Source organism: Pseudorasbora parva, chromosome 3 (genome assembly GCF_024679245.1).
Source record: "Pseudorasbora parva isolate DD20220531a chromosome 3, ASM2467924v1, whole genome shotgun sequence".
In the NCBI taxonomy this organism is placed as follows: Eukaryota; Metazoa; Chordata; class Actinopteri; order Cypriniformes; family Gobionidae; genus Pseudorasbora; species Pseudorasbora parva.
The window spans coordinates 50,750,429-50,774,047 of record NC_090174.1 but is presented as its reverse complement, the minus strand read 5'-3'; the positions used below and the strand labels follow the sequence as shown (position 1 = coordinate 50,774,047).

Sequence of the window (23,619 nt, the reverse complement as noted above, 5' to 3'; positions counted from 1 at the left end):
CATTCCATGTCCAAAGTAGTTCCATACTGACAAGTTTTACATGCACATCTGGGATTGACCCCAGGAAAGCATGGCTGTTGACTCTGAATCTGATTCAGCAAAGCACACACCAATACAGTGTGTTCAGCACTGCACAACGGCACACGACACGCAGAGAAGCGAGAGGACCGTCCGGGTTTCCCCCGGCGGCAGCTCTTGCTGATCTCCACGGTCTCCCAGAGTGTCGAGCAGACCCGTGGCTGTGCTTTTTCAACATGAGCCGCGGCTGGCCAACAACAATGGGGACTCAAGCTTCCCGGAGAAATAAGAGTCACGACCAGCGTGCCGACGTGGTCATGTTCTCATTTGAAACATGAACCACCCACGAACCCTCAGCATTCTGCCCAGACATGTGAAACAGTGCTCGTGGCCATCAGTGAGAACAGGGAACAACCGCAACCAGAAACACACAGGTAGAATGTCATCTTTAAAAAGACGCAAGCTCTATCTGTGTAGCTCTTTTAAGGAAAATGCTCTCTGGGGTGCTGAAGCACACAGGGGATAATTGCGGCGACACAGACAGGGAATGTGTGCAGCCTGTCGTGCACGCTCTCTTTCTCATAGAAGGCGATCTCTTACCAGCCGTGAAAACGGCTTTCTAGCGCTCTAAACAGCATACCGAACCAGCGCACCGAACCAGCTGTGTGAGAACAGCCTTTTGTTTTTGCTCAATAAAACAAAATAGAAAGAGAAGAGAGAATTCGACCCCGCTGCAATGCCATCACTCCAACACCAAATGAGAAGAGATCCACCCAAAGAGCTTGATTTGTTATGTTAACACACGCTCGTAGAGAGTGATTTCAGGACAATCCATTCACCACTCGGCTTCGAAGCAAAAGGCTAATTTGATGCAAGCACCTGTGCCTCATTGATACCCGTGCTGCGTGGCATGAGCAGCAGGTGCAATCATTGCATGCCAATGTGCATTGGCTTGTTTAGTTACACTCGAAGTAGATTGGTTCTCGCTAGCGAGATTCCTATTCGCCGGTACTCCGACGTGGCGTCGAGAGTGACCGACTGAATGGGAAACTGATTTCAACAACATTCCAATCAACCAATCTGATTTTTTTACAGTTTATGTCAAGTTTAGGTGCTTCTACATTAGTGCTATTCACCTATCATTTCCCTCTGATTTTAGGGATAACATTGGAGTAAGGTTAGGGTTAAGGATATGGCTAGGATTACATTTTCAGCCAGGAATGCTGATCCAGGAACACATCTGGCATCTGCTGTTAAAAGCTGTATGAAGCTCCTAGATCACTTATAATTTTCCACAGCTCATGTTGTCTGGAGATTTTTATCTACTAACATTTCTTGCAAAGACATTTTGCAGTGTTTTGTCAGCAGAAAAATCAGAAAACACATGAAATAACAGTACAGAGATGTATGTCTAGCCCTCACAGCCTCAATTTCATTCCTGTTAAAATGACGGATTGTGTGATGTGAATATGGTCTATAGCAGAAATTTTCAACTTGTTCAGTATTTTTTTGTCATAACAGAGCAACGGTTTTGAGAAAATCTTTCTGTAATACTTAGTTAAAACAATTGATGCTCTCATAGCTAGCTGCCTGAACAATAAAATATATTTTGTAATAAATACTGTATCATATACTGCTCTTAAAAATATGGGATCAGTAATTATTTTTTAAAGAAATTAATATTTTTATTCAGCTAGGATACATTAAATTATCAAAATTAATCGTTTGCCCAGCACTAAAAATATATTGAAACAGAAAATTATTTTAAATTGTAGTAATATTTCACATTACACTTTTTACTGTATTTTTGATCAATACATTTAGCCTTGGTGAGGATAAAGGGGCAGTCACACAGCACTTTTCATTCCATTGACTTCCATTCAAACGTATGCATTTACATTTACCTTTATGCATTTGGCAGACACTTTTATCCAAAGCGACTTACATTGCATTTTAAGGTACACATTTTACATTTTTGTCAGTTCTTGCTTTCCCTGGGAAAGCAAGGGAAAGTTCTGGAAAGTTCTTGCCTTCAAAATGTGTCAGACCAAAAACGCAAGCTCATGGCGTTCCAAAGTTCAAGGTTCCTCCATCTATATTTGTTACCACCACAGTATCAGAAGAAGGCAAGTTAAGTATACATGATATTCAATGTCTATCAATATTCTCTATGTGCATTTTTAGCATATATGATTAAAATATTGTTATTTAATAGCTAAGTCTGTATGCATGGCAAGAGTTGTACCAGGTCTACAAGAAACCATTTAAAATTCAACTCATGCCATCTTATCTTTGCTTTACAAGCTTTTACTCTAAATTCTGACATTCTTGACATTTGCTCTTTTCCTTTAATATGTGTTTGATACACTGTAGTCTCTTCCCCCCCAGTGCCAGCTCCTAGAGTACTCAGGCCGCCCCAGCTGAGAGTGCCAAGCTGAGAGAAAGCCACCATGAAAAGAAGAACAGCCATCCATTCCTTTCATTTTAACCAATTGTCAAAACTTGGTTCCTCAACTCAAGCACAAAATTACTAGCTCTTTCTGTATACGTGTACACTGATGGGTAGGTACAGCACATTGAGAGGATATACCCATGCAGACACACACACATAGACACTTCACATCCCCGGAGAGCCAATCCTCTGAAACAACATGATCTGCAGGATGTATCAAAAACCTCATATGAGCCATAAGGGAGCCAAGCATTCCCTGCATCTCTCATCTCCTCTCTCTTCACTAAACACAGAACAGGGGAGGTAAAATGAGTTCGTTCCAGATCTGCAGGGTGAACTAAGCCTAATGGAAATTATAAAGCTCAATTTTGGCTTAGAGAAGAAAATAAATTCAGATTGTACTGTGAGGAAAACATTGGAATAAACATCTTCTTGGCTCAGGTCCTTACGAGTATTCTGTGCATTATTATTTTTGTCAACAGTCAGGCAATATATTCATTATCAGATTTATAAGACAAATTAGACTTTAAGCAGCTTAAACAGCTCTGTCCCGTCGATGGATGGACTTTACCAGACCCCTGAAGGTGTTCTGTGGTATCTAGCACCAAGATGTTAGCAGCAGATCCTTTAAGTCCTGTAAGTTGCAAGGTAGGGCCTCCATGGATCAGACTTGTTTATTCAGCACACCCCACAGATGCTTGATTAAGAGCTGGGGAATTTGGAGGCCAAGTCAACACCTCAAATTTGTTGTGTTCCTCAAACCATTCCTGAACCATTCTTGCTTTGTGGTAGGCCGCATTATCTTGCTGAAAGCCACAGCCACCAGGGAATACCGTTTCCATAAAAGGGTGTACATGGTCTGCAACAATGCTTAGGTAGGTGTTACGTGTCAAAGTAACATCCACATGGATGACAGGACCCAAGGTTTCCCAGCAGAACACTGCCCAAAGCATCACACTGCATCCGTCGGCTTGCCTTCTTCCCATAGTTCGTCCTGGTGCCATGTGTTCTCCAGGTAAGCGACACCACGCACGTGATCCACTTGATGTAAAAGAAAACGTGATTCATCAGACCAGGCCACCTTCTTCCATTGCTCTGTGGTCCAGTTCTGATGCTCACGTGCTTTACTCATTGTTGGTGCTTTCGGCGGTGGACAGGGGTCAGCATGGGCACCCTGTCTGGTCTGTGGCTATGCAGCCCCATACGCAACAAAACGCAACATATGTGATTTCTGACTATTTTCTATCAGAACCAACATTAATGTGCATAAACATTAACATTAATAAACATCATTCTTGAGAAATTTAAGCTACAGTGGCTCGTTTGATCAGACCACACAGGCCAGCCTTCACTCACCACGTGCATCAATGAGCCTTGGCCGCCCATGACCCTGTTGCCGGTTCACCACTGTTCCTTCCTTGGACCACTTTTGATATATACTGACCACTGCAGACTGGCCATAATGTCCCTTGCTGCCTAATATATCCCACCCACTAACTAGAGATAATCAAATTGAGAGATAATCAGTAATCTTTTAAAATCTTTTAAAAAATACATACATGATCAGAATAATAGTAAAAATGAATATAAAAGACAACACAAAATTATTGAATAGAAAATAAAAAATAAATATGAAAGAATATACGAAAACATAATAACAAAAATATAATGTTGAATTAAACAAGATTAAACTGAATATGATTTGCTGCTGTACTTTTATGGCTACCATTATTCAAAAAACACTGTAGACTTACTAAACACTCTCCCATCAAGTGAAACGAGCAGCCGCTCTTACTAATGGTTTCTGAGTTCACTGTCAGGTCCAATATAGTTTGCAGTTCCCTATCCTTCATTAACAAGCTCTTTACAAAGCTACTTTTTTTATGTAGTGAGAAAATGTGCCACACAAACTGTTAAATTCAATTACGTGAATTAATTTCACAATCCTAAGGTCACTCTTCCCATTGTGAACAACAGCTGTCTATGTGAACTGTGGATCGTTTATCATTGCTTTGGCACAAAATGCACTCATTGAGTACTTTTTTCAAATTACATGAACTGTTTTCTCATATAGACAGCCACACACCACCACAAATAAAAAAATAATAAAAAAATAAATGCAATTTCCATACATACTCTTTTTAAAACTGTTAAACGTAAGTTCAGCCCATGATTCAAAACAGAATAAGACACCAATTTGCTAAATTTCTAAAGTAATACCATATTGGAAAATATTCCACATCTATATGTTATTGCTCATGATCTGACCCAAAAAACAAATTAGACTACATTCCAGTTATGATGAGTTCTTTGTCCTCCAAGTTATATCAGATGGGTTCTGATATTACCTAGAAATGTCTGTAATTCTTAGAGTTCTGAGATTGTACACATTTCAGAGTCTGTGGACACAGACAGGGGAATGAGCTCCCAAAGAAAGTTTTCTGTCTCTGTGTCTTAAGCAGTTTTCTAAAGCAACTAATAATCATATCCCCCCAATAACCCAATTAAAGAGAAAAGCTTCACTGATCCATGTGGCTAGTCACTAGTTAGTTATGCAAATTAATTCCATCTATCTACATAAAGCAACAAGAGACAGGCTCTCAGTAATCGAGCAGCTTCCCATAGCACATATCAACAGGACAAAATATATGTTTTTGAGTCCATTAAAGCTGCATTCGATTGACCGAAGGCAAACCAATTGTGACTGTACAATACAACCTCAAGCAAAGCTGCTGCTCAGAAATATTTAAAAGCGTTACAATTCACCAACATGATCCAAAGGTCATCTTCCTTCTCTCTCTTCACCGGTTTGTTTTGTATTTGCCTTTCAGCTTACATATGTGTGTGCGAGTGTGTGAAGTGAAGCAACCGCAGATGGAAAAGACCTGCTCGCCTCTGTTCATAATGAAAAATTGCTCCCTTTTGGATGGTTTGAAGCGAGGACAAAAGTCTCCTGAGGTCTGACATGCTGCTTTAGCCTCTGTTCAGTTTTTTCTTTACATGTGATTCTACATGAAATCCATCTCATTAAGTCCTTTGAATCATTAGAAAAGGTTCTGCAGAATCGTGTCTGTCTGATAGTCGAGCTGAATTTGTTCACTGTTTGTTTCACCCTGAATAAAGCAGGAAAAAAGAAAAAAGACGCCTCCATCTATTGCCATAGTTGTTTTTTGAAATCATTGACAATGCTGAAGAAGAAAAAGACTGACTATTAAGGGTGTGCAGTGAAGCCAATATCTGTATTTCTTGCTATGACAAAACTATTGGTATCTGTATCTGTAAAGAGGATTTTATTGGTGGATTTCTGAAATAAGTGTTAAATGAGTAAATATATATATATATATATATATATATATATATATATATATATATATATATATATATATATATAATAGCATTACATTGAGAGTGGCATGAAAAGTTTCAGTGATCTCCTCATTGCAACTTGATTTCTGCAATCGATTTATGCTATGGAAATTAATGTTTTCATCATAAATAACAGTATAATCAACAAATATCTTATTTGCTTTGTGTTTTTAAAGGGAGTTTTCACACTGAGCTCATGCAAATTGTAGCCTCTTTTCCCTATTTGTAGTGGAGATGAGTGGTTCCCGGTGGGGTCTTCTGCTGTTGTAGCCCATCCGCCTCAAGGTTGTGCGTGTTTTGGCTTCACAAATGCTTTGCTGCATACCTCGGTTGTAACGAGTGGTTATTTCAGTCAAAGTTGCTCTTCTATCAGCTTGAATCAGTCGGCCCATTCTCCTCTGACCTCTAGCATCAACAAGGCATTTTCGCTCACAGGACTGCCTCATACTGGATGTTTTTACCTTTTCACACCATTCTTCGTAAACCCTAGAAATGGTTGTGCGTGAAAATCCCAGTAACTGAGCAGATTGTGAAATACTCCAGCCCATCTGGCACCAACAACCATGCCACGCTCAAAATTGCTTAAATTTTGATCTGAGATTAAATTACTGCTCACTGGTTAGTTTGGTTAGACACGTACACATAATCAGTACATGTCAAATTCTCTTTTACTCGCACAAATGCGTCGTACTATTACTGTCGGATCCAATATAGAAGGCACGGCATTGTTTTTTATTTTCAGTCTCTCTGCAAATCCAGCTTCAGAAGGAAGGATACGCAGCGACGGTTTTCCCCAAACCTCACACTGCGCAACATTTTGCACTCTTCAAAGGCATGTTTATTGCTTAGCTGCTCGATCTAGTGTTAGTGTCATGTACGTTATTTACCTATAACGTGTCATGTGCACATTAGTGGGTGAGGCTACAGTGGTAATGTAAAAGTAGGCGTTGGTCTTTTTTTGCAGAGCCGGTTAAATAGGCACATTCCAAAAAGAGACTCTCTGGGCTTGGTTTTAATAAAAGCTGTTTTTTGGACTAATAAGGAAGGTTTCAGATGACCTCTGACCCCATTAAAATCTAAATTTAAATGCATAAATGTAAATGCATGCTTAATTTATACAGTTTTATGGTTAAAAAACAACAACAACAAAAAAAAAACACGTGGAAAACAATTAATCTTAATCATCATCTTTTGACCATTTTCACAAAAGTTTAAGAGCCCATAGAATATTTTGTTTTCATAATTATATCTGAGCATGCAATGCATCAAAATAAAGAGCTGACCATCTTCTTTTAAACACACAAAAAAGTTTTATTCTAGCATCATGCACTCTTTAATCAAAACTTGAATATTTTTTTACAAAAAGCTGAGAAAATCACCTTTTTGTGAAAGACTTCATCTAGCTTCATCTAGATTCAGAGCGATGATCAAACACAGATGGAGTACATTGAGTCCATCAACACCCCTAATGCTTACACAGTCCTGTAGCTCGTCCTGGGTCCACATTTCATTCAGTTACATTAGACATTTAATTACATTACATTTATATGGTGATTAAAGGATCACTGCCATTTTTAGAAATAGGGCTTATTCAACTTCTTTTCTACATTTAGATTTGTGGGCAAATGCATTTTTGTCTCAGTGCATGTATTGTTTTAGTTTGGCAGGGTCCCCATTAGCTTAGCTAAGCATGATGAATGGAATCCTATGTTGCCAGCTAGCATGTCCTGAGTAAAAGTAAGCTAAAAAGTAAAAAAGTAACAACTCCCCCACACACACACACACACCTAATTACTTCTTGTGGCCTGCGTATTCACCACGAGTACAAATTAAGACTAAGATTAAGACTAGGCGATTTGGGACTATATTATGGGGAAGCACAGGATGAAAGACAGCTACTTGGGCACAGAGATATCACACAACACATAGCGATCGCTCAACAGCCGGAGGACGTGAGGATGAGAGTGATATCTCAGCGGCCAAGTAGCAGTGCTTTGTACCTGGCAACAAAAGACTCCATTCATTATGCTAAACTAAGCTAGCGGCGACCCTGCCAAACTAAAATAATGCATGAGGCAAAAAGGCATTTGCCCACATATCTAAATGTAGGAAAGAAGTAGAATAAGCCCTATTTCTAAAAACAGTGGAGTGTTCCTTTAATGTTTACGATTGTGTTATTTTACATATGCATATGATTACATGCGATCGCTTAGCTGCATCTTACTCGCGTGTTTTGATCAGGAGATTCTGTACTTATTCAGAATATGCATAATAGTGCCCCCTAACGTCTGACAGTGAAAACCCGGAAAATTCAGTTTTTGGCCTGGATGCGTTTTCTCACAAATAATAAAAAAATCCATGTTTGGCGGGGAAAGATTATTTCACACTGGACACGATTTTTACGTGTGAATAATTCACGCGATGGTTTTATTTCTTGATCAGCTGTTTGTGTAATGAGTGCTTCCACACCGGACGCAAATGTGCTGTGGCAGAAAAGGCTTCAAACTATCACATAAGGAAACAAAGGCGACGAAATATCCAATAGATGTCACTAGCTATTCAATCAACATTAACGTTTGCCAGGTATTGCATTTCTCACAAGATTACAGCTCCCGTCGAAGTCGCTGTAGGCTACAGACAACGATAACATAACCTTTTGAGTTAAAACTTGTTCATTATTTTTTTAAACCTAATTGTGTCTGCGGCCATAGAAAGAGAATGTGTTTCCGTCAGTATGACTCTGCTCCAGATCAATTGGTTTCCTGAAGTTTGTGGGTTGTGTTGTCGGATACGGTGCTACTGTCACTGGGAGAGCTCCTCAAAATGACCCACAGACATTCGAAAGTAAGTGCACTCCCCTTCAGACTCTGTTCTTTAAAACTGGGTGCACCCAAAACCTTCTGTAAGGTTTCTTAAAGAAAATGAAAAGCTTGTCTTCTCTGGATGATGAAGTGTCTGTTTTCTCAGCTGTCGGCACCAATTTTTTGGAATGTTGGAGCTCTGAAACGTCAGAGATGTCGCAAATTCATTTTGCGGCTGTTGTGAATGGTTTTGACACAAACTATTAGCATTATTTCCGGCTTTGCTTTTTCACTACGCGACGAGTGTGAAAGGGCCTTTACACTAACATTTTTGTACATTAGAGCTGTGAAATGACTCAATGGACAAACTAAATCACTTTTATTAAATCACTTTTTTTGTTATAGGGCTGTCAAACTTTATTATTTTCATATAAGCTTATATAATTGAATAATCACTTTATATAAGTTACAAGGAATATATGAGCTAATAAATTTTGACAGACGTAATGTTTATTTATCACAATAAATGTGTTTTACAGCAGCATTTTGCATCTTCACACACTGTAAGTTCAGCAGTGTCATAAGATAACTGCTTCTGCTAAATGCATGCATGTAAATGAAACGCCAAAAACACAAAAATATGCAGTTGGAAAAGTAAGTAAATTAATTTGTTGACATTCCTCGTACAATAAAATACCACTCCACAGACCCCCATGAGTCACCCTCCACCAGCATGAACTCAAACTTGCATTGCTAAAGGAGCAAAATGTCACTTCAGGATAAAATCTAACTGATACACACTAAAATGCAATTACTTTGGGCCATAAGTGTCAATTCAGCTCTTTCTGAGCCACTTTACAGCAGTTTTAATTTCCCTAGTGGGCATTTGGTACACTTCACACAAATTAAACTCCCATCATACCTCTTCAAATTTTTCCGAATGTTTTTTATTCTTCATATAACCTATTTAATCAGTGCCAATTCCTCTGCAATGTCTTCTCTTCGACTCCCCACCTCTGATTCTCTTTAAGAAGTGAACTAAGGTTGTCTTTTTGGTGTGACATAAGGTTAATTATTGAACATGTTGCTGTCAGTCAAAAGTTATCCCCCTTGAATGAGCTGGATCAGCTTTGGAGGATTAACTAGAGGCTGAGATGGATCATATGTTCCATCACTGTGTTCGGCATCAATAAGCATTTGGTTCATTTCAAAGCTGAGAATTTGACGCATTTGCTAAATTGGCTAGCCTCATGCAAGGGGCAAATGCAAATGACATTGAACAGTCTGCTGGGCTCATGCAAATAATGGGGAGACATGCAGATCACATGCTTATTGTAAAATAGGATAGAGTGGGGAAAGCCTGTGCTACTTTTTACTTAAAGGTGTAGTTTAACAAAAAATACAAAAATGTAGTGTTAGCAAATGTTGATATAATTGTCATTTCTGTCATGACACGGTAATGCATATGACAATGTTTACATGTTTGGTCCGGTGGGAAAAGATCTGCTACTCTGTTGCTCTTGGTTATTGCTGTTGCTGCAGAGCAAGTACAGGACTATCTACTTCCAATACATACAAAATACAGTGCTTTGAGCACTAAGACATTATAAGGCTGCTATACATTATAGCACACTGTACATTAATTATCTGTAGCAGATCTATATAGGTGAAGCTGGGGAAGGTGGAGGTTTGTAGGAGGTTTCTACTGCTACAGCAAATGCTGACCAAGTATTTGAAGGTTGAGCGGATTTAAACTTATTGGCTACTGATAGAGCTGAAACCAATCACAATATGTGACCCGTGCTGGCAAAATTAGTCAAATGAGCAATTTTTTTTAAAATAAGTTATTATTTTCATTCTCTATTAGAAAATTATTTTTGAATTTGTTTGAATCAGACAAAGCTACACCTGTTTGAAGTAGTCAGCAAAGTCTGTCAGTCAAAATTTTGAGAAAAATCGAGTTAAAGGGGTGGTTGCATGCAATTTAACTTTTTTAACTTTATTTAGTGTGTAATGTTGCTGCTTGAGCATAAACAGTATCTGCAAAGTTACAGCGCTGAAAGTTCAATGCAAACAGAGATATTGTCTTTTAAAGTTATGGCAGTTAATTGCCTACAAAAACGGCCGGTTTGGACTACAACAAGCTTCTTCCCGGGTTGGTGAAATCATAAACCCAGTCTCCGCAGATGTGACTTCTGCCCGTTATGGTAAAGGGGGGTGGTGTTTCCAGACAACCTGTGCTTGGCACTTCAGCCAATAAAAATACATGAAACTACATTTGGCCATCTGACCAATCTAAGACCATTGCGTTTTACAGAGGGATGGGCTTCATAGAAGCAGGAAGCAAACGAGCCGTTCAAAGGTCAGTGGAGACAGCGGTGTGGAATAAAGTATTTTATCTTCTCAAGTTAATTCCAATGAAAGTTAATCTTCCAAAGGCATGAACTTAAAATGCTGCAGACTGAACACGCGTTGAGAACTACTGCCTCGAGCGTGGACGCGTTTACCTAAGCTTTCATCACGAGAGCTCATTCAGCTCATTCAGCTACTCACGATGTGTGTAATCTTACTCCTGCTGCGTTTGTGCTGACACTTCCTCAGCGGCTAAATCACAATATATTGAACAGACACTTTCAGTTTTTAATTGTAGTGTCTGTTCTCTAACTGAACTGATTTTATGAAGATGAACGCGCTGTTGGGAAAGTAAAAGTGATTCAGTAGCGGTGGCTTTGGGAGTGGCCTTACAGGGCAGCGAAGCATTCTGGGAATTGTAGTCTTTCATCCCCATGAGACAAAAGCACATTTTCTGTCTTTTCTCAGTCTAGAAAGCACCAAATTCAAAAACAATTTCACAATTCTACTACATGAATTACCCAGTTTAAATACAGATTAATCTTCCCAGCGCTGAATCAGCCAGGACATGCCTGACCAAACACAGTGCCATAATCTATCATACAAAAGCAAACAAAAATGTCTTATAATCAAGTATCAGCACATAAGCAGCTAAGCAAAATATCAGAACATGTGTACTCTCCAGACTATTAGGGTGAAAATAGTCACTGTGTAATTTCAATCAATACCAAAATAAAGGAAAAAGCAGCACTGTTGATGCTGATTTTGATATATTGCGACTGACAACTGTATGTAAGAGAAAGTACAACATTACAGGGAACTGCTATCAAAAGAAACCCATAAGTTACTCAGTCTGCTATTGTATCAGCTGTCACTGAGACTTAACAAACAGACAATTCAACCCGTCTTCAATTAGACATTTCAAACAATACTATTTGTCTCTATAGTTCAATCTAACATCAGGCTGAAAAGACTTTTCTGTCAACCTAAACTGGCACTGAACCTTTAAAATGAATTAAAGGATTTTTATCCAAATTATGCAAATCTTCCAAGGATATTCGACACCCCACAGAAAGAACAGTTTCTGAATTTAAACAAGTTCAATTCTCCACAGGCTCACGGACCATGTGGGCCATGAAATTTCTCTCAGGGCTGCAGCTGCAGGAATCTACTTTCTTTGTACGCTACTGCCTTTAGAGCATTTGAGTCTGTGTAATTTGGCACTGAGTACTTTCATCTCCTGTGGGCAATGCATTTACTCCTTGATGGAGTGAGGAATCTGCATGCTTACCCCCAAAACTGTCTCTAGTATGACGCCTTGCGCATGAAAGCATGAAGAAATGTAATTAAGCCTATGTCCAAAACTCAAGCTTTGTAAATAGAGCTAATTATATTGTCACCTGTGAATTCACAGAAAGGGTGGCCAGAATAGTGAATTTTAAATTGAGAGAGTCTCATATGCTACAATGATCCATGATAAATTCCAATTACGGGAATACACTGCTCTGTGAATATCTCAAGTGAACAAAATTAACAAGCCAGACACTTCTTTGTCTCTACTGCAATTCGAAATGATTTTAACAAATGTGTAATTGACCATACTTCGCTTATCTAAGGCAAATAATTACATTAGTGCTACTTACCCTCATACCAAGCTCAATGTTCTCTCCTCCATAGACCTCCATGCCCGGGTCAAGCAGTCCGATTTCTCCAAAATACTCACGATCCACAACGAAGGAGCAGCCAATCATTGCAGGTGTCCTGTTTAAAAGAGAAAAGTAGATGAGCAGTGTATTCATACATTTACTCAGGCGGACAGGAGATTAGATTAGATTAGATTAGATAGATAGATAGATAGATAGATAGATAGATAGATAGATAGATAGATAGATAGATAGATAGATAGATAGATAGATAGATAGATAGATAGATAGATAGATAGATAGATAGACAGATAGACAGACAGACAGACAGACAGACAGACAGACAGACAGACAGACAGACAGACAGACAGACAGACAGACAGACAGACAGACAGACAGACAGATAGATAGATAGATAGATAGATAGATAGATAGATAGATAGATAGATAGATAGATAGATAGATAGATAGATAGATAGATAGCTGACTCTGAACATGGCTAGGAAAGTTAATTGCTCTTAGAGAGAGAAGTCGACTGGAAATCGACTACGAATCAGAGGTTGCAGAATCTGCCCTCTCACATAGCATGAAGAATTTCTGTTGAGTGGGAGTGAGATGAGCCAGAAGTCAAATGTAAAGTAGAAAATGTGTGTTTAAACAGAAATACACACAGCTGAGAGACTTTGCGGTGAGAGTAATCGTGCATACAGTAGAGAAGTGTTTATTTGTTTTAGTAAGTGGGTCTCTTTTTTCCCACTCTCCCTTTATTCTCACTTGGTTTCTTTCTCCTCAACGTGTAATATTAAAATAATTCCACATATGGCAGTTTGCTGAGAAGGCAGTTATCCCTGGATTCCCAGGTCAAATTGCTTTTCATTTACTTTCACTTTCTCCACTATTTTCTCCACTATATTATTGGCTGGTATCCTGTCAGTCATCATTACGGCACTGACACCTGAATGGGGGTAAAAGGCAGACCCAAACTGCACTGTAAAAAGAGGGTTTTGAACTTTTGCAGTACAATCGTCTTGGATGTTTAAGTTTTTTCAACTTAAATTATGTTAAACTGACTTTAAAAAATGAGTTACATCTTGTATAACTAATAAAAACAAGTTTAACATTTCTTAACTTATTTTGATGAGTTAAAACAATGTAAAAACAAATGTTGTCATAACTAATTGAACATATAATTTTTTACAGTGTGGAAACGGCAGGAGGAGGGAATGGGATCTTTTGTTTTGCCATGCTTTGTCTTTCTTTTTGTATGTTATGGGTTTTTGTTTTCATTTAATTTTAGTTTGCTCCTTGAGATTATAATTTCCATTTGAGCAAATAATTTTTTTTCCCCTTTTGGTGGCTTGTCCTTGAGTTATTTTGATACGTTGAATCTTTATTCTCTCTAATTGAATCATTGGAACAAACAAACAAACAAAAACATTTTATTCTAGCTTCATGCATTCCTTTTATCAACACTTGAATATGGGCAAGTTTCATTAAAAATAGCAGCATTTTGAACAAAAAGCTGAGAAAATCACATTTTTGTGATAGGCTGTTTCCAGATCAGATTCAGAGCGATGATCACACATGTCGGATCTGTCAGTCAGCGTGAGTGAGATCATTTTAATGGACAAAAATGGACAGGTACTCCTCTACGAAAATGTAAAAATAAAGACAAATGATGGTGTAGATCGAGTCCATCAACACCCCTAATGCTTTCACAGTCCTGTAGCTCATCCTGTCATCAGTTCATTCAGTAACATTAGTTTTGATTCATATGATGTTTAATGTTGATGATCACAATATTTTACATATGCTTACATGTGATCGCTTGTTTAACTGGTTTTGATCTGTGTACTCATTCAGAAGATGTGTAATAGCGACCCCTAGCGTCTGACTGTGAAAACCCGGAAAATTCAGTTTTTGGCCAGGAAGCATTTTCTTACAAATAGTGGAACATTCCGTGTTTGGCAGGGAATTTACTGCGTCTTCCACATGAAGACGACGAAGTAAAACAAGCTATCATATCTAAACAGATGCATATGCAAAATAATGTGATCAACATTAAACATGTTATAAATCAAAACTATCTAATGCAACTGAATTAAACATCGACCCAGGACGAGCTACAGGACTGTGCAAGGGTGTTGATGGACTCGATCTACTCCATCTGTGTTTCATCATCGCTCTGAATCTGATCTGGATAGTCTTTCACAAAAACTTGAGTTTTTGTTCAAAATGTGGCCTTTATTTATTAAACTTACCCATATTCAAGTGTTGATAAAAAAGAATGCAGGAAGCTAGAGTAAACTGTTTTTTTATGTTTAAAATAAGAGGGTCAGCTCTTTCTTTTGATATATTGAATGCTCAGATATTCATAAAACAAAATATTCTATGGGCTATAACATTTTTGTGAATATGGTCAAAAAGTCTGGCGGTGACTGGCAAAAAAACAACAACAAAAAAAACACCCTGGCAGGGAAAGAGTTAATAGTAGTTAATACATTAATAGACTATATCCAAACAGTGAGTTCTTCATTCGTCACTGTAATTATTAACAAATTATTATTGTTTAATTGCTAATATACAAAGAGTTAGATAATGCTTTGTTAACAACTTATTAACCGTAAACAGTTCTCAGTTTAGATTAGGTCACTGAATATCGGAAAATGTCATTAATTAAGTACTTAACCGTTATTAGACATTAAATGCATTAGCATTAAGAGTTCCTTCAAATGCGTATGATAGAGCATAACGACAGCAACACTATGGTTCTGTGCAGGGGCGTAGCCATCTTTTCAGAAGTGAGGGGGACAGAATTTTTTTTTTTTTTGGACCAATATCATTTATTGCATCTCTTGCTTTTAATTGGGCAAGATATCAAATACACTGCTGAACAATAACCACTAATTAATATCTATAATATTATTCTCCTATTTTTTGTGCCAATTTTATGATTGGTTTATATACTACAAACACTTGTGCATTAAGACTCCATAGATTTTGTGCAATGTAAAAAAAATATAGATATATTCTGATGTAAACAAGCTGTTCTCTATGTGAAGATATAGAAAAGTTTAATTTATTCCTGTGATCAAATCTGAATTTATCATCATTACTTCAGTCTTCAGTGTCACATGATCCTTCACTAATCATTCTCAAATGAGGATCTGATGATCAACACACATTTATGATTATTATCAGTTGTGCTGCTCATGGTGCTGCTTAATTTTTGTGGATCCCGCTCGGAGCGGGTCGACTAGGATCGGTGAGACCCGTAAAAGTGCGGGGGACGAAAATACATTTTATTAAAAGTGAGGGGGACACGTCCCCCGCGTCCCCCGCGTAATCTACGCCCATGGTTCTGTGTTCTATTTCTGGGTAAACGCCACCACGTTCACACATCAACAGAAGACGGCTCTCAGTCCTATATTTGAGTCCTCACACAGTTTAGTTTTATGCTCCGTTACATTTGACAGAAGAGCTCACAGTTCAGTTTGACTTTTGTTTGTGTTAAAAGTGATAATACATTTTATTTTTATGGATGTCGCCATCTTTGATATTACTTTGGTCACTTTGGTAACTGGTAAGAGTTTTTAAGTTCATGCAGTATTCGAGACGCTGTTGTAAGTTGCTGTGTGAACAGGATATTTCAAGACCCACACCTGTTAATAAATGTGGCTGTCAATCCAAAAAAATAGCAGTGTGAATGTAGCCATAACGCCAGAAATGTGCATCTTGAAGTCAAATCGAATAAAAACATCTGAAAAAGCATTATATATAAATGCGTAAATACTGCATACTGTAAAAAAAAAAAATGTTGTTTTTTGTTGGTTTAACTTAAAAAAGTAAGTAACCTGGTTGCCTTAAAATTTTGAGTTTATTTAAATAAAAAAATTGATTTGATACAGTGAAGGAAATTTGTTTAATAAATAGAAACTCTAAATATGATTGTATCTGAACCACATAATAAATTTGATAAATCATGAAAATAGCACTATTTGGCATGTTTCACGGTGTCATCAGAAATAAAACACACACAATTACCCAATATGCATACAAAATCTTTTAATAATATTTTAATAAAGGTTGTTGAATCTCAAAAAAATGTCATTGTATTAACTCAAAATTTTAATTTCAATGAACTCAAAATTTCAAAGGCAACAAGGTAACTTTTTTTCTAAATAATTTTTACAGTGTATAAGTAACATATATTTATATAAACAAACAAACAAACAAACAAACAAACATAGTTGGACAACACAACACAAATGAAATATATATTCTTGTATCAGTTAAAGAGAAACCTGCATGAGCATGTAGGAGGCAAGCAGCTAAATAAAACATTTCTATTTATTTGCCTCAGTGTGCTGGAGACATACAGAGTACTGAGTTTTATCACCAAGTTTACTTTTCACTTAAAAAGTTGCATTTGTTCAAGAATGTTGCCTTTCTTACAAAACTTTTGGGTCAGATCTGAGGTTTGTTGTGAACACAGCAAGGGGCAAGAATGATTCTGAGCCGCCTCTGAAGCTGTCAAATCTCCATAGACAAAAGATCTGTTGTGTTTCAGAAACTCAAGATGAATTTGTCATTGAATGTCGTTTTCGGTTTGGTGCATTGCAGGTGGGTTGAAAGTGAATTGTTTGCTGGCTAACCACAGGTGGGCTGCTTTGAGAGACTAATGAATGCTAGATGCATAAGCATTTCTACTGTGATACATTATTTAGATCACAAAGAATGGAAAAAATAATAATAAAAATAATAACTTATTTTCACATTTCTAAGGGTTTACTTGGTTTGGACTAAAAAATAATTATCCTGATCCGCTTAGTGTTCAGATTGGCAATGTAACACCAAACCTGAAGGTACCTAAAAGCAAAGGGATACATTCACACCCCGACTGGTTTGCTTTTATGATGTATTCCCTATTTTGAGACAGAATAACCGAACATCCAAAAAAGTGCTGTGTGCTGCTGGGATAAATGCTCTCGTTGAACCAGCTGAGAACTCGCGAAGAGCTTCTAAGATGTGTAAAGGAGTCAAAACAGCGGCAGGAATCCCTCCGACACACACAAACGAAGATCTGCTGTGAAAAGACATGGTTCTGATACCTGTATACCGTGTGATGTAAGTGTGATGTGCGCAACTATGACGAGAAAGTCCTTTTTAGGGTCTCATTCCTGTTTTTGGTTCATTTTATATATTTTGTCCCTGTTGCGTTCATATTTCATTTGAACAGCACAAGAGTGCATCACGGACATGACCTTTCTGACGTGATGACTTCATACGTGATGAAAAAGCACAACACCGAAGTCGCTAATTTGTGGTTAAAAAGTGAATAATGTTTTTTTTTTTTTTAAATGACTGACCGTTTCGCTAGATAAGACCTTATTCCTCGGCTGGGGTCATGCAGAGCCTCTGAAGCCCTTCTAAGCCCTTTGAAACTGCATTGATTTGGACCCTTAACTTGTTGGTTGCCACTGAAGTGCATTATGTGTAGAAAAATCCTGGAATGTTTTCCTCAAAAAAGGATTTATTTTCGACTGAAGAAAGAAAGACATAAACATCTTGGATGAGATGGGGATAAAAAACACTTTCAACATTTGTATCACTATTGATTTCATTCATTCAGTTTTTTTTTTTTTTTTTTTTACTCCAGAGTAAATCATAATCACTATACAGATACTTTGTACAGAGCAGATAGTTTCAAAAGAAATGTTTTCATTGCAAGAGTCAGGTATGTGGTGTGTTTTGACAATGCTGATTGACACATTTATTCCTTTATTTTGCATTTGCAGTCAAGTACAGTGCCTATAAAAATATACACATTCTTGGAATGTTTTATGTTTCATTTTCTAACGGCACTGAACCACAAAGGAATTCATTTGGCCATTCATTGTCTTTTTACAATGTTCTGCAGCGAAGACAACATTCCTGGTGTGACGTGATGTGCTTAAAGCTCATACTTTAGAACCACTTGCCTGTGCTTGAATACAATACAGTCCTGTGTATTGTGTACACAGGTACAGGCTAGTACAGGCTAAATAAAAAAATAAAAAAATAAATAAAAAAATAAAAATAAAATAAAAAATAAAATAAATAAATAAATAAAATAAAAATAAAATAATATAAAAATAAATAAATAAAATAAAATAAAATAAAATAAATAAAAAAAAAAAAAAAAAAAAAATAAAAAATAAAAAAAAAATATATATATATATATACATTTTTTTATTTTTATTTTTATTCATGGTGCTAGCACCACTGGGTTCAATTCTCAGGGGAGCCCCTAAAAGGGATATGGTAAAGGAAAACGCAATGCAGATTTTTTTAAGCAAACCAAAATGTTTTAAAACATTTTTTTCCTCCCATGTCATTTTTTCCCCACCAAAATGTCCATTTAGGTGCTCTATACTCAGGGAATGCATGAACTGATTAAATAAATAAAAAAAAACTTTGATGCAATGTGTCACTTTAGAAAATGCATCTGCTTAATCTTAATTGCAGTAGTCTATTGGTATACATTTGTTCTATCCAAATTAATAACGCTTTATTTTTCATATCTCGGCTGGTCTTTAATTTCATATTACCAGAAAATAATGCACCTTAACATGTGGAAATCAATTTTAATTTCTTTCAAACTAAAAAAGAAAACGAAAACAAAAAGATTAGAAAGCTATCAGCAGAAAAATATAAAAGTAACATTAAAAGAAAAACTATAATTTTACAATAATAGCTGTACAAAGGATCCCATTAGTCATCATTATTAAAAATTAAATGCATTAACTAACATTAACTAACACAGAGCAATATATTATATTTATACACTGTTATACAATATTATATTATATTAAAAAAAATATTTAGAAAAAAAGTTACCTGGTTGCCTTAAAATTTTGAGTTCATTGAAATTAAAATTTTGAGTTAATACAATGACATTTTTTGAGAATCGACAACCTTTATTAAAATATTATTAAAAGATTGTGTAAGCATATTGGGTAATTGTGTGTTTTTTATTTCTGATGACGCAGTGAAACATGCCAAATAGTTCTATTTTCATGATTTATCACATTTATTATGTGGTTCAGATACAATAATATTTAGAGTTTCTATTTATTAAACAAATGTCCTTCATCTTTCATCTCATCTTCATCCTTTCAACTCAAATATTTAACAATATTTTAAATTTCAATTAACTCAGAATTTTAAGGCAACCAGGTTACTTACTTATATGTATATATATACAGTCCCTGACAAAAGTCTTTTCGCTTATCTATTTTCTAGAAATACCTGATATTAACCTGACTTTTAATTAATTAATTGGTGTTATAAATAGCTCATATGAAAAGCTAAAACCCTCCCAAATGATGTTTAATGCACTGAAATAAATAATTTTCATAGAAAAAATATTTATCATTTAATCAAGACAGAAAGGTCAAATTTTGGCAAGACAAAAGTTTTGTCGCCTATACAGAAATTGAACAAATTTACTGCAAATACAAAAATATGTCAGCAAATTAAGTTGTGTTACTGTGAAATCCAAATTTAATATCTTGTATGACTTCCATGAGCTTGAAGGACTGCATCCATGCGGTTTGCCAAGGATTCCTACAATTTATTGATGAAGTCATCAGGAATAGCTAAGAAAGCAGTCTTGCATGCCTCCCAGAGTTCATCAATATTCTTTGGTTTCGTCTTCCATGCGTCCTCTTTCATCCTACCCCACATATGCTCAATGATATTCATGTCTGGTGACTGGGCTGGCCAATCCTGGAGCATCTTGATCTTCTTCGCCTTGAGGAACTTTGATGTGGAGATGGAAGTATGCGATGGAGCACCGTCCTGCTGCAGAATTTGGCCTCTTTTATGGTTGGGAAAAAGAGGTAGCTAAGATTTCTTGGTATTTTAGACTATTGATGTTGCCTTCCACCCTGCAGATCTCTCGCACACCCCCATACTGGATGTAACCCCAGACCATGATTTTTCCGCCACCAAACTTCACTGTTTTTTGGTTGAATCTCGGATCCATTCTGGCTCCAATAGGTTTTCTGCAATATTTGCGGCGACTGTGGTGTAATTCAACAGAAGATTCATCTGAAAAATCCACCTTCTGCCACTTTTCCAGCGTCTATCATTTTAGCAGGCTGTGGGCCTTGGCAAATGCCACACGGTTGTCTTTTGTTTAGTGCTGGCTTCTGGGCACTGATTCGACCATGGAGGCCATTTCGAGGCAGAATCCGACAAACTGTTCTGGTTGACACAGGGACTTCAGGTGACCCGGTCTCGTGGAGCTCTGCTGCAGTGGAAAATGGGCTGGCCTTGGATTTTCGAGCCAACAAACGGTCCTCTCGAGGAGTTTTCTAGCAGGGTCTGCCTGACCTGGGCTTGTCAAAAACGTCTCCAGTCTCTTCAAATCTTTTTTTTTAATCCTCTGTACTTGACGCTGAGACACATTGAAGGTGTCTGCCACATCAGCAGTGGATCTGGTCTTCAGCCTCTTGATAATCAAAACTTTAGTCTCAGGGTGAATCTTAGGCATGTTTGCAGAGGTCTAGTTGCAGTTGATGTGAAGGTCTAGCGTACTGGGGTTCTTTTTATACACACTTGAGACCTAATTGATCCATTATTAGTCACAGGTGAAGCTCATATGACAAGGTGACAACCCTTATGTCTTTGCAAAAATTGACTCAATGGGCTTTACCAAGCTGTGAATATTAGAATACTTTTTGAAAGTTTAGTTTTTCACTGAAACATTATCACAAAAGCTGGTGGGATTAAAATGAGCCATTTCTTGTAAAAAAATCTTGATTAGAAATATGTTTCAGCGGCACTTTAGGTCAATTTGTACACAAGCGACAAGACTTTTGTCAGGGACTGATATATATATATATATATATATATATATATATATATATATATATATATATATATATATATATATATATATATATACAGTCTTGTTCAAAATAATAGCAGTACAATGTGACTAACCAGAATAATCAAGGTTTTTAGTATATTTTTTATTGCTACGTGGCAAACAAGTTACCAGTAGGTTCAGTAGATTGTCAGAAAACAAACAAGACCCAGCATTCATGATATGCACGCTCTTAAGGCTGTGCAATTGGGCAATTAGTTGAAAGGGGTGTGTTCAAAAAAATAGCAGTGTCTACCTTTGACTGTACAAACTCAAAACTATTTTGTACAAACATTTTTTTTTCTGGGTTTTAGCAATCCTGTGAATCACTAAACTAATATTTAGTTGTATGACCACAGTTTTTTAAAACTGCTTGACATCTGTGTGGCATGGAGTCAACCAACTTGTGGCACCTCTCAGCTGTTATTCCACCCCATGATTCTTTAACAACATTCCACAATTCATTCACATTTCTTGGTTTTGCTTCAGAAACAGCATTTTTGATATCACCCCACAAGTTCTCAATTGGATTAAGATGTCTGGAGATTGGGCTGGCCACTCCATAACATTAATTTTGTTGGTTTGGAACCAAGACTTTGCCCGTTTACTAGTGTGTTTTGGGTCATTGTCTTGTTGAAACAACCATTTCAAGGGCATGTCCTCTTCAGCATAGGGCAACATGACCTCTTCAAGTATTTTAACATATGCAAACTGATCCATGATCCCTGGTATGCGATAAATAGGCCCAACACCATAGTAGGAGAAACATGCCCATATCATGATGCTTGCACCTCCATGCTTCACTGTCTTCACTGTGTACTGTGGCTTGAATTCAGAGTTTGGGGGTAGTCTCACAAACTGCCTGTGGCCCTTGGACCCAAAAAGAACAATTTTACTCTCATCAGTCCACAAAATGTTCCTCCATTTCTCTTTAGGCCAGTTGATGTGTTCTTTGGCAAATTGTAACCTCTTCTGCACATGCCTTTTTTTTAACAGAGGGACTTTGCGGGGGATTCTTGAAAATAGATTAGCTTCACACAGACGTCTTCTAACTGTCACAGTACTTACAGGTAACTCCAGACTGTCTTTGATCATCCTGGAGGTGATCATTGGCTGAGCCTTTGCCATTCTGGTTATTCTTCTATCCATTTTGATGGTTGTCTTCCGTTTTCTTCCACGTCTCTCTGGTTTTGCTCTCCATTTTAAGGCATTGGAGATCATTTTAGCTGAAGAGCCTATCATTTTTTGCACCTCTTTATAGGTTTTCCCCTCTCTAATCAACTTTTTAATCAAAGTTCGCTGTTCTTCTGAACAATGTCTTGAACGACCCATTTTCCTCAGCTTTCAAATGCATGTTCAACAAGTGTTGGCTTCATCCTTAAATAGGGGCCACCTGATTCACACCTGTTTCTTCACAAAATTGATGACCTCAGTGATTGAATGCCACACTGCTATTTTTTTGAACACACCCCTTTCAACTAATTCAACTAATTGCCCAATTGCACAGCCTTAAGAGCGTGCATATCATGAATGCTGGGTCTCATTTGTTTTCTGAGAATCTACTGAACCTACTGGTAACTTGTTTGCCACGTAGCAATAAAAACTATACTAAAAACCTTGATTATTCTGGTTAGTCACATTGTACTGCTATTATTTTGAACAAGACTGTATATATATATATATATATATATATATATATATATATATATATATATATATATATATATATATATATATATATATATATATATATATATATTAGCACAATTTGCCATGTTTCACTGCATCATTACAAATAAAACACACACAACATAGGCTTACAAAATCTTTGAATAATATTTGAATGAAGGTTGTCGATTCTCAAACATTGTACTAACTCAAATTTTTAATTTCAATGAACTCAAAATTTTGAGGCAACCAGGTTACTTTTTTTTTTACTCTTACTCTAGGGTTAGAGTAGAAGTAGGGTTTAGTTGAGGTTTGGTTGCATGTTAATACATGCAACCTTCTTGTAAAGTGTTACATCTATAACTCAGAGTGCTCATAGTGAATAAAATCAATTATTACTTCAGA

General features: G+C 36.9%; 1 protein-coding gene across 2 annotated transcripts in view; it reads right to left on the bottom strand.

Moving 5' to 3' along the window:
- The window catches only part of galnt9 (polypeptide N-acetylgalactosaminyltransferase 9), a 157,978-nt gene that overhangs the window by 45,819 nt on the left and 88,540 nt on the right, over window positions 1-23,619 (bottom strand). For both annotated transcript variants that reach the window (XM_067439384.1, XM_067439386.1), the window contains one exon: window positions 12,633-12,750. In XM_067439384.1, the coding sequence (XP_067295485.1) occupies window positions 12,633-12,750 (118 nt within the window). The remainder of the gene's footprint in view (window positions 1-12,632; window positions 12,751-23,619) is intronic.